Genomic DNA, 20,100 nt, shown 5'->3' on the forward strand with positions numbered 1-20,100 from the left:
AGCATGGATGTGTCAGGATATTTATTAATATAACTCTGATTGTGTTCATCAAAAAGAAGAAAGTCATATACACCTAGGATGGCTTAAGGGTGAGTAAAGCTTGGGCTAATTTTCATTTTAAAGTGAACTAATCCTTTAAGTGTAGCATCAGAATGCAATAGGACAGTGTTTTCACGTGCTCAACGTGAAAGTGTAAGACCGGCGTGTGTGTGGTTAGTTTTAGGCTCAACGTTTCCCATGTTTAGTGTGTGCATGTAATAACATCGCTGTGTCCATCTCCTCTCGTTCAAGGTTATGAGGCCCCTCATCTCATGCCGTCCCCAGCTCGAGGTTGCCACGGCAACGACCCAGCATCCTGCTCAGGGTCGTCGTAGAAGCTCTCGGACAAATGACAGCGCAGTTCAAAGCCACAGGATTCCACAATCTCCTTTTGGTGTAGTCAAATACGGAAAGTTCAGAGAAGGAACAACTGGACTGAACTTCTTCATCTTATCAGCATCACTGTGCTCGAGTCTTTGGCACTGATGTGAGCTGACGTGAGTAACAGAACAGGAACAGACACACGCCCTCTGATTTACTCCAAAATGATCACCCTGTACCCCCTCGCCGTGTTTTTATGGCGACTGACGTCCCTGGCGATGGCGGCCCAGACCAACGAGCGACGCGTCGTTGCCCACATACCCGGTGACATCATCATCGGCGCACTTTTCTCCGTGCACCACCAGCCACCGGCCGACAAAGTGCACGAGCGCAAATGCGGGGCCGTTCGGGAACAGTACGGCATCCAGCGCGTCGAGGCCATGATGCACACGCTGGACCGAATCAACGCCGACCCCAAAATCCTCCCCAACGTCACGCTGGGCTGTGAGATCCGAGACTCCTGCTGGCATTCCGCCGTCGCTCTGGAGCAAAGCATCGAGTTCATACGGGACTCGCTCGTCGCCGCCGACGAAAGCGAAGAGGCTGGGGGCGGGACCAGGTGTGCTGATCCGAGCGCCACGCCCATGAAGGGGAAGAAGCCCATCGTGGGGCTGATCGGGCCGGGTTCCAGTTCTGTGGCCATTCAAGTGCAGAACTTGCTGCAGCTGTTTAATATTCCTCAGATCGCATACTCCGCCACCAGTATGGACCTCAGCGACAAATCACTGTACAAATACTTCATGAGGGTCGTGCCTTCGGACGCCCAGCAGGCCAGAGCCATGGTGGACATAGTGAAGAGATACAACTGGACCTACGTATCTGCCATTCACACCGAGGGTGAGTGCACTATGTGCGTTGTTAAATTTACATTATCATATAAACATAAATCAGTAACTGGATTCAGACTCATTCGGTCTAAAAGTTTGAGAGTCACTTTGACCGATTCATCACAAGAATCAAATCATAATAGTCTTTCTTTGTGAAATGGATTCAATGACTGAATCAGTTTGTGAGTCTTTTTTGACCAATTCTTTATAATAATTGGGTCATTAGTGTCATTCTTTTGTGAATTTGTAATGTATTCGAATGATTCAACTTGTGGTTCTTTTTGACCAGTTCATTACAGGAATCAAATCATAAGAGTAATTTGTTTGAGATTTGGATTCAGCTACATTATTAATTCATTTGACTAATTCAACTTGTTGATCAATTAATTGCAAGAATCAGATCATCAGAGTCTTTCTGGATTCAGTGACTAATTCATTCAAATGATTCAACTTGTGAGTCTTTTTGACCAAACCATTACAGGAATTGGATCATAAGAGTAATTTGTTTGAGAATTTGATTCATATAGTAGTAATTCATTTGACTGATTCAACTTGAGTCTTTCTGACTGATTCATTATAAGAGTCATTCTTTTTTTAATTTTAGTGAGCAATTCATTAGACTGATTCAACTTGTGAGTCTTTTTGACTGATTCATTACAAGAATAGGGTCATAAGAGTCATTATTTTGTTAATTTGATTTGACAAGTAGTTCATTAGACTCTATTAGTGAGTCTTTTTGACCAATTCACTACAGGAATCAGATCATAATAGTCTTTTGTTTGTGAAGTGAATTCAATGACCAGTTCATTAGAATGATTCAACTTGTGAATCTTTTTGACCGATTAATTACAAGAATTGGAACATAATTTTTTTTTTTGTGAAGCTGAATTAGCGAATAATTTATCAGACTCATTCAGCTTGTGATTCTTTTTGATCAGTTCAGTAATCGGATCAGAAGATTAATTTGTTTGAGAATTGAATTCGGCTACAGTAGCAATTCATTAGACTGATTCAACTTGTGAGTCTTTTTGACCAAATCATTACAAGACTCAGATCATCAGAGTCTTTTGTTTCTGAATTGGATTCAGTGACTAATTCCAACTTGATTGAACTTACAAGACTTTTTGACTGATTTATTACAAGAATTGGGTCATAAGAGTCATTATTTTGTTAATTTGATTTAACAAGTAATTTTTTTGACTGATTCAACTTGTGAGTCTTCACTGGTCATGCTGTTCTTTTTTTAAATGTATCCTGAAAAGGCATGCAATGTTTGTTTGTTGTATTATGTCTCAGTACTGACGTTTTTATTTCATCACATTCAATTCAGACTGCAAACTCTCAACGCTGGTGAAATATGATTTATTTTGCCGTGCTGCTTTATTCTGCATCAGTGCAGCGCTGCTCACACACACACATGACAGCATGGAGGAGCATGGTGTCTGTTTCAGAAGTGTCATTTGAATTCTGTCAGTGTGGCCTCTGTAGAGTCAGATGGGAATTGTGCGTTAAGATGTGTGTGGATACGTGTAAAGAGAACGAAGGGCTGTTGAAAGTGTGAAATGGACTTTTCACTTGCTATGTTCACACTGACAGCTTTTGGGATTGACAATTGCATTTACTTACAGGTCTGAGCATCGAAATGTTGCGTTCACACAGCAACTTACAGCAGCGTCTCGAAGACTGTCTGTGTGAACGTGCAAAGAGAGTCGAGCCTGTATTTATTATATAGCGACAGTGACCAAACTTAATATCAAAGTCAAATATCATTTAGACACGTGTTTAGAGCATCTTTCACACACTGTATGACCTGACAGACAACTAGTTGTCCAGTTTGGTTGCGTTCACACACAACACACACAACTCCACATTGATTTCTCTTTCGTGTCCTCAATGCACTTGGATAGACACATACACGCATTATGTCAAAACCCATCTCGGCAAGTATTCTCGTAAACACGGTAAATTCGGTTATATCTTAAGTGAACGAGGTGAGAATTCGGATGTGTATCATGTATATTTATACATGTATTTCTTAAATTTATACATGTATATGCATGTATTTATATATACATAATTATTATACACAGAACACACACATATATTACGTAAACACAGACTTTTAAACGCGATTAATCATTGTGCAGCCCTAAAGATTAATCTATATTAACTTTATACAGTGAACAGTGTCATTTTACATTCAATTATTACATTTCTGTACACACAAATTGCTACAGTTACACCTTATATACTTTATTTGTAACTTTATGTTGTATTTATCTATGCTTGTAATTGGTGTACAGTATTCTTTTTACAGTCTGTTTACTTGCCTTTAATAATGTATTAGTTAGGCTAGTAGTTTTGCTGTGGTATCAAAAGTGGGCTTAGTAATAAATGCAAAGTTACCCTCACCCCCAAATTTTTTTTTTTTGTGTGTGTGTGTGTGTGTGTGTGTGTGCTGATCCAAAAAAATGATCCGATCCGTGACTTACTAACCGTGATATGATCCGAACCATGAGTTTTGTGATCTGTTAAACCAGTAGTTTAGTCACATGACGTTGTTTGGCCCGTGAGAAAACACTGCACCAGTCGAGCAACTGCCATTGAGATGAATGGGATAGATTCCAGTTTTGTATTTCAGTTCAAATGTTTTTTCTTTTTTCATTTAGTATTAGTTTATTTACTTTACATTTTTTTACAGTTTAAGAAAATGTTTTTAAAATCAATCGGTTCTATCCTAGTTATAGTAATAACTCTACTCTGATCTGCTAGCGCTCCATTTCTTTTCCTCTGTCTCTCTCTCACACACACACACACACACATGTTTGTTTTTGTGAATTGTGGGGACTTTCCATAGACTTCAATGCATTTTACACTGAACAAACTGTACATTCTATCCCCCTACCCTGCCCCTACCCCTAAACCTAACCCTCACAGGAAACTGTGCAAACTTTTACTTTTTCACAAAAACTCATTCTATATGATTTATAAACCCATTTACATTGTGGGGACCGCTGGCTGGTCCCCACGATGTAGGTGAACTCAGGTTTATATTACATCATGGGGACATTTGGTCCCCACAATGTAATATAAACAAAAGCACACACACACACACACACACACACACACACACACACACACACACACACACACACACACACACACACACACACACACACACACACACACACACACACACACACACAATGTACATCCTTCCCCCCTCTCCACTCGCTCTCCTTTCATCCCACTTTATTCCACGGCTCCAGAAACACCCGACCCCCACTCTACGTCTGATCTCGACTCTAGAGGCTTGTGTGTGTGTGTGTGTGTGTGTGTGTGTGTGTGTGTGTGTGTGTGTGTGTGTGTGTGTGTGTGTGTGTGTGGTTCAGGGTTGTAAGCACATTTACTGTCTAGTCCCCAAAGCTGAGGACCTGGAATGTGTCCCATGCTTAATTAAGATGGCAGACAGTGAAAACCTCTCTCTCTCTCTCCCTCAAACACACACACACACACCTATAAAGAGAAAGAAAAGAACAAGATCATGTTCACCCCAACATACCTGTTAATGAACAGACACCACAAAGAAAAAGACTCACAGAACGAGTCATGCTGTAATAGAAAAGAAAAAAATGGTGTGTGTGTATATGCATGTACAGGTGCTGGTCATATAATTAGAATATCATCAAAAAGTTGATTTATTTCACTAATTCCATTCAAAAAGTGAAACTTGTATATTATATTCATTCATTACACACAGACTGATATATTTCAAATGTTTATTTCTTTTAATTTTGATGATTATAACTGACAACTAAGGAAAATCCCAAATTCAGTATCTCAGAAAATTAGAATATTACTTAAGACCAATACAAAGAAAGGATTTTTAGAAATCTTGGCCAACTGAAAAGTATGAACATGAAAAGTATGAGCATGTACAGCAGAGTCCTGCACGGGTCCATTTTTGGATACCCGCCCCCGCCCGTACCCGCAAAGTTCAGCACCAGATCCGACCCGTCACCCGTGATAATATCAAAATTAAATCCGCACCCGCCCAGACCCGTTAGTATTTGGCCCGTTACCCGACCCGTGCCCGCGATAAATCACACATGCTAAAATCATTCCAATTTAAAGTGCTTTATTCTTATCTTTTAAAAAATTCTTAAAAGTTAATTTAGTTTTGTATTAATTGTATCTTAATTTTAATCAATATTTCATCAACCAACTGCCTGTATTTAATAAATAGGAAGTAAATATAGCAGACAACAGATGATCACGACACGGATGCGCCGGGGAGAACTGGAGCTCGTATCATAAATGAAGTAAAACTCAGCGTATAAGGTAGCCTACTTGCCTCACAGACCTGAGGAATATATCTTTATTGGAATGTCGACTTTTAAACAGCAATTCAAAATGAAAGAAAACAGACTGCTCTGCTTATGTAATCCGAATGAAATGTGCATTTCACTACTGCGAAGATCGCGAGTCAGCATCTTCAACTTCATCTTTGCAGCCACTGACACAGAAATGTTTATTAATAAACAATTAACATGTCTCCTTGCTATATACATAATCATAATCATTCATTTTTTGCCGGTTCTTTGTTACAGCTTTTAGGTGCTTTATTGGCAGCGCAACCCTTACATGTTAGCCGGTACATGAACTCATCATGACCGCATCAGCACAGAAAACATGGAGATGCAACGCTTGCTCCAACTAGGCTATGAGAAGCATCAACAGTCGCACTGTCGCAGTGGTGGTGACGTGATGGGTCAAATGTCATATCGTTGTTGCCTATAATGGTAATTTAGACATACAAATATTGCGCATATTTTTCATCCGCGCTACTACCCGCCCGCAAGGAGTTAATTATCCGCCCGCATCCCCGCCCGTGAATTTTAGGAATGTCACAATCCACCCGTTTTACCCACTTTTATGCGGGTACCCGACCCGTTGCAGGACTCTGATGTACAGCACTCAATACTTAGTTGGGGCTCCTTTTGCCTGAATTACTGCAGCAATGCGGCGTGGCATGGAGTCGATCAGTCTGTGGCACTGCTCAGGTGTTATGAGAGCCCAGGTTGCTCTGATAGTGGCCTTCAGCTCTTCTGCATTGTTGGGTCTGGCATATCGTATCTTCCTCTTCACAATACCCCATAGATTTTCTATGGGGTTAAGGTCAGGCGAGTTTGCTGGCCAATTAAGAACAGGGATACCATGGTCCTTAAACCAGGTACTGGTAGCTTTGACACTGTGTGCAGGTTCCAAGTCCTGTTGGAAAATGAAATCTGCATCTCCATAAAGTTGGTCAGCAGCAGGAAGCATGAAGTGCTCTAAAACTTCCTGGTATACGGATGCGTTGACCTTTGACCTCAGAAAACACAGTGGACCAACACCAGCAGATGACATGGCACCCCAAACCATCACTGACTGTGGAAACTTTACACTGGCCCTCAAGCAACGTGGATTGTGTGCCTCTCCTCTCTTCCTCCAGACTCTGGGACCCTGATTTCCAAAGGAAATGCAAAATTTACTTTCATCAGAGAACATAACTTTGGACCACTCAGCAGCAGTCCAGTCCTTTTTGTCTTTAGCCCAGACGAGACGCTTCTGACGCTGTCTGTTGTTCAAGAGTGGCTTGACACAAGGAATGCGACAGCTGAAACCCATGTCTTGCATACGTCTGTGTGTAGTGGTTCTTGAAGCACTGACTCCAGCTGCAGTCCACTCTTTGTGAATCTCCCCCACATCTTTTAATGGGTTTTGTTTCACAATCCTCTTCAGGGTGCGGTTATCCCTATTGCTTGTACACGTTTTTCTACCACATCTTTTCCTTCCCTTCGCCTCTCTATTAATGTGCTTGGACACAGAGCTCTGTGGACAGCCAGCCTCTTTTGCAATGACCTTTTGTGTCTTGCCCTCCTTGTGCAAGGTGTCAATGGTCGTCTTTTGGACAACTGTCAAGTCAGCAGTCTTCCCCATGATTGTGTAGCCTACAGAACTAGACTGAGAGACCATTTAAAGGCTTTTGCAGGTGTTTTGAGTTAATTAGCTGATTAGAGTGTGGCACCAGATGTCTTCAATACTGAACCTTTTCACAATATTCTAATTTTCTGAGATACTGAATTTGGGATTTTCCTTAGTTATCAGTTATAATCATCAAAATTAAGTGTTTTTCATAGCACAACTATTCAGTGTTTTCAACCACATAAATTTTATTTTAAGTTATACGTAATATCTGAGCCAGAGTATAAAGCTATGAGGACACTATATTTGAGAGTGTGCGAGTTTTGCTGAGAGATTCGTGCTGCACATTACATTGATGTGCCCTCGACGTACGTCGACATAATTTCTTGGTAGCCTTCAGTAAATTAACTTCTCTAAGAAAACGATTCATAAAACATCAGTTGACTATATGTTCACTTTCAATTTCATATTTCCATATTGATAAATAAAAAAAATACTCAACCTCATGATCCAAAAGTAATAAATTCTATGTTGAATCAAATAAAATATTTATTTCTGAATCTACTTTTTGTAATGTTTATTTGATGCTTTACACAATAATGACTTCAAATGATCTTTTGGGGGATAATTTCTCAGCCAGATTTGATGAACGATAAATTTGCGATTAATTAATCACCACATCATGTAATTAATTAGATAAAAAGATTTTATTGCTTCCCAGCCCTAATATATATACAGTACTTTGCGTTCGCTCGCAAACCTTTTGAGTTCTTTGCGACTGAACACAAATCTTCTTGAGAGAATGTTTTTTTTCATCATGTCCCTTCAGTAATATACTGAAATATTATTACAATTTATATATTTGAATATATTTTGATATGTAATTTATTCCTGTGATCAAAGCTGAATTTTTTAGCATCATTACTCCAGTCTTCAGTGTCACATGATCCTTCAGAAATCATTCTGATATGATGATTTGCTGCTCAAGAAACATTTCTGATTATTATCAGTGTTGAAAACAGTTGTGCTGCTCATATTTTTATAAAGATACATTTTATGTCAGGATTCTTTGATGAATAGTTAATTTGAAATAGAAATCTTTTGTAATGCTATAAATGCCTTTACTATCACTTTTCATTAATTTAATGCATCCTTGCTGAACAAAAGTATTAATTTATTCAAAAAATAAAAATCATACTGATCCCAAACGTTTGAACAGGAGTGTGTGTGTATGTGAAATAGAATAATCTCAATCATTTTGTTCCAAACCTGTGAAACTTTATTTTTTCAGTACATCACAAAACAAGGCATTTAGATTAATGTTCATGCTGCTCAGTGTAAATGAATGGTGACTGAGGGGATGTAAAAGTAAAAATAAATTACACCATAAAAGCACTATAAAATCCATATGACTTGTGCACTATATTCCAAGTTATCTGAAGTTGTCAGTAGTTTTGTGAGGAACAGCCGGATATATAGTTGTTATTCACTTAAAATTGTTCCCCCTGCCATTGCTTTTAAATCTCATTTGTGCAATTTGAATATGCGCATATTCAAATGTGACACATTTTGATCTGTTATGATGTTCTGCATCACTGACATCAAACATAGTGTGACGTTATTGCCATATCTTCTATGAGACACCAGCAAAGCATGCTGGGAAAGAACACAGTAGTCAGTGGAAATGAAGCCATTGTGTTCGTAATCAGCATTCAGTACAGAATGTGTTTGTGTGTTTGTATCTGTGTGTGTGTGTGTGTCAGAATCTAGTGGAGTGTAACCTTCACTTAAGATCTCAAGGACTTTAGCTCTCTTCCCACGCTCGCATCCGTCTCTCCCTCTGCCTTCGTCTCATACCTTCTCTCTCGTCTCCTCTCAGGAATAAGCAGCTGTGGAGAGAGTGATTGAAGGATGGAACAGAGATTAGTTTAACTAAATTGGGTGGAATTTAAAAGCAGAAAAAGTGGCATGAGACGAGCGCTGGAAGAGAGTGAGAGATGGTGAAAGAGAGAGTGAAAGACGGGCGTAACAGAGAGAAAGCCAAATAGTGCGATTAGGAGAAGAATATCAGTGAAGAGCAGAATGATGGAAAAGAGAAATAGAATTAATTCAGTTTGAGGAGCTCATCAAACACTTAAAAGGATAGTTCACCCAAAAATGTTCTCAGTGGAATTTTAAAAAATGTTCTCAAATGATTTCATGTTTCTAAACGGAACCTTTATTTTTAATTAGATGGGTCAATCAAAAAATGAAAATTTTATCATTATATATTTGCCCTCATGTCATTCTAAACTCTTTCTTTCTTTTACGGAATACAAAAGGGTGTCAATGGTGTCCAATGTTGTTGTTTCATTTCTATTCTGCAGAAGAAAGAAAGTAATAAAAAAGACATGGAAAAACATGAGGGTGAGTAAATGATGAAAGAAATTTCATTGTTAATTGAACTATCCGTTTAAAGGGGACCTATTATGCCCCTTTCACAAGATGTAATACAAGTCTCCGGTGTCCCCAGAATGTGTCTGAAGTTTCAGCTCAAAATCCCCCACAGATCATTTATTATAGCTTGTCAAATTTGCCTCTATTTGGGTGTGAGCAAAACACGCCATTTCAGTTTGTGTCCCTTTAAATGCAAATGAGCTGCAGCTCCAGAAGAGGGCGAACTTTAACAGCTCAACAACAACAAAGCTGGAGAATCTCACGCAGCCAAAATGAGGATTGTCAGTAACGGTGTTCAGCCTTACATTGTTCAAACCGGAGTCGACACTGATGGAGAGACTCAGGAAGAAGTTACAACTTTTAGACGTTTCTGAATGGTTAGTGGATAAATTTATGTAGTTGCTGTGGAGTTGATTCAACTCATCCACTAGCATGTGCCGTCATGTTAATCTTTTGTGCAAATCCAGTGTTGAATTGACCCTCGTTTGTAAAGCAGTCCGGCGTAAAATGACGGCATGACAACAACACTCTACTACAACAACTCTTCCTCTTCTCTAAAGCAGCCCAACATGGCCTCAACCCCTATATTGTGTGTTCTCGGGGGTGGGGTTTATGTAAATGTTAGGGTTTCTGATGTCACCAACCCGGGAAGAAGCTCGTTGTAGTCCCTACCAGTCTTTTGTTGTAGTCATTAAACAGTGAATTCTGTACAAAAAATATCTATCTTTGCATTGAACTTTGAGCGTCGTAACTTTTGTTTATGCTCTAACAGCAACATTACACACTAACTAAAGTAAAAAAAAAATCATAATCAAGGACGCCTTTAAAATTAAAGTTCCATTTAGAACCATGAACCACCCTCTTAATATATAATAAATGACCTGTAGGGTATTTTGAGCTGAAACTTCACAGACACATTCTGGAGACACCAGAGACTTACATTACACCTTGTAAAAGGGGCGTTATAGGTCCCATTTAAGAAAGGTTCTTTGGGCAACCTAAAATATTTCTTCTCCGGCTTTGCTGAGAAAACCCCCTTTTGCAACCTTTATTTTTAAGAGTGCACACTATAAGTATTTAACATATTATTAAAGTACAGGTGCTGGTCATATAATTAGAATATCGTGAAAAAGTTCATTTTTTTATTATAAATTATTTCTAAAATGAAACGTTCATATATTCTAGATTCCCTACATGTAAAGTAAAACATTTCAAAAGATTTTTTTTTTTTTTTTTAATTTTGATGATTAGAGTGTACAGCTCACGAAAGTCCAAAATTCAGTATCTCAAAATATTAGAATATTTCCTAAGATCAATCAAAAAATGGATTTTCAAAACAGAAAAGTTCAAGTTCTTTAAAGTATGTTCATTACACTCAATACTTGGTCAGCAGCACATATTACAGCAAATGACTTGCTCCTAGCACAAATTACAGCATCAGTGAAGTGTGGCATGGAAGTGATCAGCCTGTGGCACTGCTGAGGCACTATTGAGCCTTCAGATCATCTGTATATTGTTGAATCGACTGTTTCTCATCTTTCTCTTGAAAATATCCCATAGATTCAGGGGTCAGACATGTTGGCTGGCCAATAAAACAGTAATATCATGGTCAGCAAACCACTTGGAAGTGGTTTTTGCACTGTGGGCAGGTGCTAAAGTCCTGCTGGAAAAGGAAATCAGCATCTCCATAAAGCTTGTCAGCAGATGGAAGCATAAAGTGCTCCAAAATCTCCTGGAAGATGGCTGCATTGACTTTGCACTTGATAAAACACAATGGACCAACACCAGCAGACATCACGGCCCCCACAAATCATTACTAACTTCAGAAACTTCACACTAGACTTCAAGCAGCTTGGATTCTGTGCCTCTCCAGTCTTCCTTCAGACTCTGGGATCATGATTTCAACATGAAATGCAAAATTTACTTTTATCTGAAAAGAGGACTTTCGACCACTGTTCACTGTCCAGTTCTTTTTCTCCTTAGCCCAGGTAAGATGCTTCTGATGTTGTTTCTGTTTAGAAGTGGCTTGGTAGTCCTTTTTCTGAAGATGTCTGAGTGTGGTGGCTCTTGATGTGCTGACTCCAGCTTCATTTGACTCATTGTGAAGCTCTCCCAAGTGTTTGATTCAGCTTGACAGTATTCTCAAGCCTGTGGTCATCCCTGTTGCTTGTGCACCTTTGCCTACCCAATTTCTTCCTTCCAGTCAACTTTGCATTTAATATGTTTTCATACATCACTCTGTAAACAGCCACCACATTCAGTAATGACCATCTGTGACTTACTCTCTTTGTAGAGGGTGTCAATTATTGTCTCCTGGACCATTGCCAAGTCAGCAGTCTTCCCCATTAGTGTGGTTTCAAAGAACAAGAGATACCCGGAATTTATACTGTAGGGATGGTCATTTAATGAAACTCAAATGTAAATATTCTAATATTTTGAGATACTGGATTTTGGACTTTCATTAGCTGTACGCTCTAATCAACAAATTAAAAAAAACTTCTTCTTTTTTTTTTACTTTACATGTAGGGAATCTAGTATAAATGAAAGTTTCATTTTTTTAAATAATTTACAATAAAAAAATTTTCACGATATTCTAATTATATGACCAGGACCTGTACATACTATAAATGGAAATGAAAATTCAAACAGTAACAGTAATGTTACTTGTTACATACAAAAAGCATCTGTAAAAAATGTAAGTAAAATTAGTTTTCTGTCTGTAATCTTTTATGATTTTTAGTTTGTTTCTGTAACTGATGTGTTGTAGCATGTGTGTGATCAAGTTAAAATCAAAAGAAACTGCTATGATTATTACGGTACACTCTTCTATATAGAACTATAAGGGTGCTTCATGGCTTTAGTTTTAATTAATTAATTTTTAATTTTAATTAAATTGTATTAAGTAAACCGCTCATAAACATACTTTATCAGGTGAAAAAAAAAATTAATAATCCATTAAATATGAAAGTATTATACAATCAATTAAGAAATTTCTCCTTTATAGAACCATTTTGGCCTTTAAAATTGAGTTTAGAATCTTTTTTCACTAAGAGCGCACTATCATTATTCCAGTTATTATGTATTCTGCATCTTTCAAATGTGCTGAAATCTGGAGATATATAACCGAGGTGTTATGAAATCATCTGATGTAAGGTTATAAAATCTGTCACATGGCGATGTTTTGGTGATGGTTTCGCGGAGTAAGCGCTAGAACAATGGTTTCATCGTGACACTGGGCTGCTCTCTCGTCTTGTCTGGATCGGTTTCTTTTCTCTTGATCCCTTCACCTGCTGTGAATGCATTCATTCACACACACACTTGTACACATTCAGTTCTTTGCGCGCACACACTGCATCACACCTGCAAGCACTTGCTTATGCGCTGGATATCGCAGGTCCTGGTGGAGAGACGCATCTCTTTGTTTCTCAGACTTCAGGGTGAATGAGAATATTTTGAATGTTTATTAATGACAAACCGGCATATTCTCCATGGCAACCTCTTTACCTACTTTCACTTGGTCCTTTTCATTTGAATTGTAAACTCTGAGCTGCGTGGGTGGACGGAGTGAGCGAGAGAGACGGGCGCGAATAAAAGCAGGGTTTTGATGCGAGCTGCGTTTGCGCCGCTTCTATCAGCCAGTAGAGCTGATGAGCGCGGGGACACAGCCGACTTAACGAGGCACAGAATGTGCCCTTAACAAGCCTCAAGAACCTTTACGAGGAACACAGTCTCGCAACCTTTTCTCAACGACGCACACAGTGCTGCATAACAGGCTTCGGCCCTAGCACAAAAGGACACAGTGCCACTCAAGAACATGCAGTCCTGCCTCGTTTAGTTGCGCTGGCTAATTTTGTTTTGTTGTGTGTGCATTGAACAGTCCGTCTCTCACAGAGTGAATCAAGAACATGCCTGGGTCATATTTCACCCTAAAATCAATAGACAAATAGAATATTGATATCTTGAAGAGAAATGCCATTTTTTACGTTTTTTAACTATTTCGATTTTTGACAATTTAGCAAAATTCCCCCCTAAATTCTTATCATAATGCAAAAAACATTTTTATTTATTTGTATATTATTTAGTTTTATATTATTTACATTTATTTAACAGTGTAATTACATTACTGTACTAATTACTCTCTAATAAATAATATAATATAGTAAATCCTATATCAACCTCTAGCAGTTGAACAATACACTTACATAAAATATTCTTGCACAAACTCTGTAAGGTTACATTAAAAACATACATTTTAACATAAAATTTTGATGTTAAATCCACTATTGTTTGATGTAGAATTGTTCTATAGTCTATACAGTTACAGTATTTAATGCAATACATCAGAAGTAACTAATTAAATTACAGAAATAAGAGTAATCCTTCACTTTACTTAAGGAAAAAGTAATTATATTACAGTAATTATTTTACTTAGTAATTACAGCCAACATTGCTGACTACATGTATCTTGAGCTCGTGCGAGTGAGTGGAGGCGGGGCTAATTAGCATATTCATATATCTGCGCATAATAAATGAGGCAAGGGTGTAGAGTTACATTCAAGCTATTTTAAGGAAAAAACACAGGAAAAAATTATTAAATATATAATTTTGGTGATCAAAGATAAGTTTTAAGGGATAAAATTATTGACTACAGGGGGACTTTAAAATGCTAAAGTATTAATAACTTTTTTTTTTCTCTCTTCAAAATATAACTTTTATATAAAATATATCTCTTTTTTAGGGTCAAACATGACTCAAATTTTCCTTGAAATTCATCTAGGGGATTTTTTTTAGTATCCTCAAAAATATGTTTTTACCAAAAAGTTCAATTCAGGTTGAACCGAGAAGATGGATAGATGGTTATTTAAAGTTGAAGTGTATAGTTTTGACATTAAAATACTCATTAAAATAGAGACAACTACAAGTAAGACATACCCTGAAAGTGTAAAATCGACTCGGCGGTGCTTTCAAAACATTGATCTGTTTGTACCAACCAGTCTGGGGCGGGACCATCTGTTTATCTGCCCAATAGCGGTTTGGGAAACCTGTTCGAAAACAGACGTTATTAGGGCCCTATTGGAATTGCTCAGCCAACTATTCTTCTTCTCCAAAATGAATCGCATTTTTGAGGGCCTAAACGTTCTCAAAAACTCATGAAACTTTGCACACGTGTCAGAAGTGGTGAAAATTTACATCTGATATGGGTTTCAGAATTAGGTGTGGCAAAATGGCTCGATAGCGCCACCTAAAAAATTTCAATTAAGCGCCCTTCGTGCTACGTTTCACGTACAGTTATGAAATTCGGTAGACGGATGTAACAGCCCAATACCTAAAAAAAGCCCCTGGGTGCAAAGTTTGTAAACCCAACAGGAAGTGAGATATTTTGAATTTTCTCTACAAAAATTTGCCAGTTTTTGCCATTTCCACACGTTGTACTTTAACGAACTCCTCCTAGAGCTTTAATCAGATCAACATCATATTTGGTCAGTCTAATCTAAAGGCCTTTGAGACGTTAAATTGTGAAGATCTAGAGTTTTGCCATGAAACAGGAAGTTGTTGTAACTTGGGCATGCAATGTCTGATCTGCTCCAAACTTCACATGTTTTATTAGAATCCTGACCTGAAGACATCTATATGACAATATTCAGTTACAGTCATAGCGCCACCTGGGGGCAACAGGAAATGACATGTTTTACACTGTGATTAACTCCTCATAGAGATTAAACCAGAAGCACATCATATATTGCCAGTCTAATCTTAAGGCCTTGGAGATGTTAAATTGCAAAGACCTTGAGTTTTCGTTGAAGGGCGTGTCTGTGGTGACCAACAAAGTCTGATGTTTCGCCATGTAAGGTGAATCACTTTTTTGAGGGCCGAAACGTACTCGAAAACTCATGAAACTTTGCAGATGCGTCAGAAGCGGTGAAAATTTACATCTGATATGGGTTTCAGAATTAAGTGTGGCAAAATGGCTCGATAGCGCCACCTAAAAATTTCAACGAAGTGCCCCTGACACTACGTTTCACATACAGGTATGAAATTTGGTACACACATCTAACAGCCCAATACCTACAAAAAAGTCTCTTGGAGTGAAATCTGAAAACCAACAGGAAGTCAGATATTTTGAATTTTCTTTGCAAAATTTGTGCAGTTTTTGCCATTTCCAGACATTGTACTTTAATGAACTCCTCCTAGAGCTTTAATCAGATCAACATCATATTTGGTCAGGCTAATCTAAAGGCCTTTGAGATGTTAAATTGCGAAGATCTAGAGTTTTCATTGAAAGGCGTGTCCGTGGCGGCCTGGCAAAGTTCGATGTTTCGCCATGAAACAGGAAGTTGTTGTAACTCAGGCATGCAATGTCTGATCTGCCCCAAACTTCACATGTGTAATAAGAGTCCTGGCCTAAAGACATCTATATGAAAATATTCAGTTAGCCATAGCGCCACCTGCTGGCAACAGGAAATGGCATGCTTTACACTGTAATTCACTACCAGAGTCACATTTCATTATGCCACGAAGTACCAAACATGCTAGAAACATGTTAAATCATGCAACACTTGGCTGAGTGCTAATTTATGCAATTAACGCCACTAAAGAAACAGGAAGTTTTTGTAACTCAGACATACAATGTCCAATCTGCTCCAAACTTCACATGTGTGATAAGAGTCCTGGCCTGAAGACATCAACATAGCAATATTCAGTTACGGTCAAAGCGCCATCTGTTGACAGCAGGAAGTGTGGCATTTCGAAATGACTTTGGCATAATTCTCCTGTATTCACTCGCTTACATGCATGATGCCCACTGTTCACTGTTTTCCTGAGGCCAACAGGTGGCGGTGAGCCCGGGTGCGAGGGCCCTTTCATCGCTGCTTGCAGCTTTAATTTGCATTATTCTCAAATCTGTTAGTCTTTATGTTAGCGTGTGTTTCATATGAAGCAGTGAAGACATTGAAATGCATCTCTAGGGGTTCGTGGATCTGTTACCATGCTATTTTCACCACGACTTTCAGTTTCTGCCAAAATGGGGTGGAATCTTGCAAGTATCACAGCCTTTCTAGTGTAAATGTGTCTTTGTTTTCCATGCAGCACTTCTGCTTTATAAACAGACAGGTGACAGCTGGAATCCTCAGTCTGTGATGTTTTGGGTTTCCTCTGGCTGTAGTCTGAACAGATCCATCTAATGCATAAGATACAGAATAGAATGGCCTGTATTTTATCTTGTTGGCAACATAAGAAATATAGTTTAATCCTTTATCTTATGTTTTGTATGGTAAAAAGCTCAGAATGGAAAAACACATTAGCTGATAATTATTTAAATGTATGTATTTTGAAATACTGTATAAATACTTGGGACTAGATCAACCACCTAGCAATACCCTGGCAACCACACAGAACACCCTAGCAACGCCGTAGCAATGCCCTAGCAACAAGTACTATGGCTGAAAGTCTGAAAATGAATAAATCTAGCTGACTTCTTATTATTTTCCCACCCATGTGGCCTTGATTACATCAGCAGAACAGAAAATTATTTTCGGAGGTCGGAGAAAGTTATTACATTATTTCATGAAAGCAATTTGTTTTTATTTGGAATAATGTGCACTGATGAATCATGCACAATATGAGCACTGGCATTTATTAAGAAAGTAAATAGGGTCCGTTTTGATTTCATATACTTAAATGCTCATTACACAAACAGCACAGACTTTTTTTTAGATGCAGTTCATTCCTTTTTAAACGGCAAAAGGAATCACTGATCATCTCCAACCCTCATGGGATTGAGAAAATGTGTTTCTGAAGATGCCGTCTCACACCCTGATCCGCTGAGGGCTTTTTTCTATCATCCAAACACTGCTGATGCAATGTGACATTTACAGAAACATCTATTCTGATCTCTGTGGCCATATAATGACTTCATGACCAGGATCCAGACCAGTGACATAGGAGAAAGGTGGTTGCCCAGGGAACAAAATGATGGGCATAAGAGGCAGGTCTGGTTCTTCAGGGGTGCTAAAGGGTGCTAAACTCCCTCAAACGAAGGCAAGAGCACCCTCAGTTGAAACTGTAATAATATCATATTGGCGAAACTGATTTGACAAACACTCCAGTGCAGATTTGAGCATCAAAGTTTTTTTTTTTTACATGTTTTTGCAGCAGCATTGAGCAATGCAGCCAATTACAGACACATCTGTTGAACTCTTGAACGCAATGGCCAATCAGAGGTGTTTAACTCTTTCCCACCGTTGATGGAATTTTCCGGCTTACTGTGTTTTCAACGTTATATGGTAGGGGGCGCTATGACACATCTTCTGAAAGAGTACAGAATCTCTCGATCAAAACACAGACAAAAAAAGAACAGAAGCAAACAATGTTCTCTGTCATTAGCAATCGCTCCAGCGGCCTCGTTCTGCTCCAACAGCTGTCAGTCACACCCTGCTTCTTACAGTAATGTTAATGAATCTTTAATACATTAACATCATCCATGAATATGATTTCTGCCCGAGTCCCATTGGATTCTTTCTACTGGCTGTAGTTGTGAAATTACAACTCCCATGATTCCACGAAATGAAGGCAGCATCAAGCTACGTCTTTGTTTTGAATAAGCGACATCTAGTGGTGAAAAATTACATATTGTGCCTTTAAGTTTCAGAATCCACTCAGTGTTTTTGTTCAGCACTGAGTTCTGAACGCTTGCCAATCTGCTCATTAAAGTGTAGACACGACGTAAATAAGAGATTCATTGTGCAGTGTAGACAGCTTCATTGATTATAACAGAACTTTGTGAGATTATGATGAACTGAATGACAGCTTTTTAGTGATTTTAAACGTTCTTTGTGTGCGTTTATGCCAATTAACATCCTTTTAGCACTGATTTTATATATATATGTTTATGATAATAGTTGACAACATGTTATGTTGGACTAATTTAAACACCGCCTACATCATGATGTGATTATGATAAATCATCATAACATGTTAATTATGCATGACAGTGCAGTTACCATAGGTATTCATATTTCCATTAGCATTCACTACTTAAACTATGCTTTGGAAAAAATCACAAGTTAACGACTCTTCATGGCAGACATTGTTTTTTCTGAAATAACTTTTTTAGAACATCTTTAGGGAAGGCAAGTTTATTTATATAGCACAGTTCATACACAATGGTAATTCAAAGAGTTAAATATTCATAAAATATCACAACAGATGCATAAGAAAAGACAATATCATGCATAAGAAATAAAAATAACAACCGTATTTAACTAAAGGCTAAAATACTATTCCTGACTGGCAACACTAACACTGTGGGGGGTGTTATCTAAAATCTAAAATCATGCCTAGGGCAAAACAAAGCCTGAGCCGGCCCTGGTCCAAACTGATCTCTTCTCAAGCCAACAGTAATTTCAGCCATGAGTAATTTCTCTCACTTGATCTTCTGAGGCCGGTGCTAAATGCTGGCGAGTGCTACACATGTTTCCAGAGATTTTGGATCAGAACAGTGCAAAGACAGTCTACTGGGAGAGATTTTAAATGCTGAAAACTTATTCATGCGTCATGATGACTTGGCAAAATTGTCTCTCTCTCTGCAACCCAATGTACTTCATTATATATTTTATTATGAAGTGAAAACAGATATTCAATGAAAGCAATAGTTATTTGACTACTTTTTTTGAGGAAAACATTCCAGGATTATTCTCCTTATAGTGGACTTCAATGGCCTCCAAACGGTTGAAGGTCAAAATGACAGTTTCAGTGCAGCTTCAAAGAGCTTTAAATGATACCAGACGAGGAATAAGGGTCTTATCTAGTAAAACGATCGGTCATTTTCGGAAAAAAATACAACTGTATATGCTTTATAAACACAAAATATCGCCTTGAACGTAGTTCCCGTTTACGCATTCTTTAAAATGCTTACACTGAATGTCCTACGCCGTCCCTATTCTACTTACGGAACGAACACGGTGCCAGTTTTTTTTTTTTTCCATAAGTACAATAGGGAAGGCGTAGAACATTCAGCGTAAGCGTTTTGAAGAATGCGGAAACAGGAAGTACGTTCAATGCGATATTTTGTGTTTATAAAGCATAAACGGTTGTATTTTTTTCGAAAAAATACGATTGTTTCTCTAGATAAGACTCTTATTCCTCGTCTGGTATCGTTTAAAGCTCTTTGAAGCTGCACTGAAACTGTAATTTTGACTTTCAACCATCTGGAGGCCATTGAAGTCCACTATAAGGAGAAAAATCCTGGAATGTTTTCATCAAAAACCTTCATTTCTTTTCGACTGAAGAAAGAAAGACATGAACATCTTGGATGACATGGGGGTGAGTAAATTATCAGGAAAAGTTTATTTAAAAGTGGACTAAGCAATAGCCTGCATGGCCTTTCAGTGGAACAAGTTAATAATAATAAGTTATTATACTCAAATTTTTGTTTATATTTTAAAATCGTTTA

General features: G+C 38.2%; 1 protein-coding gene across 3 annotated transcripts in view; it reads left to right on the forward strand.

The window, feature by feature from the left end:
• The first annotated feature begins 584 nt into the window (after positions 1 to 584).
• grm5b (glutamate receptor, metabotropic 5b) overlaps positions 585 to 20,100 on the forward strand; it is a 63,943-nt gene continuing 44,427 nt past the window's right edge. Inside the window, exon 1 of one of the 3 annotated variants that reach the window (XM_067364549.1) lies at positions 585 to 1,257. In XM_067364549.1, the coding sequence (XP_067220650.1) occupies positions 585 to 1,257 (673 nt within the window). The remainder of the gene's footprint in view (positions 1,258 to 20,100) is intronic. The other 2 variants (XM_067364550.1, XM_067364551.1) reach the window with 2 other exon arrangements.

The sequence above is a fragment of the Chanodichthys erythropterus genome, chromosome 17 (genome assembly GCF_024489055.1).
Source record: "Chanodichthys erythropterus isolate Z2021 chromosome 17, ASM2448905v1, whole genome shotgun sequence".
NCBI classification, from domain to species: domain Eukaryota; kingdom Metazoa; phylum Chordata; class Actinopteri; order Cypriniformes; family Xenocyprididae; genus Chanodichthys; species Chanodichthys erythropterus.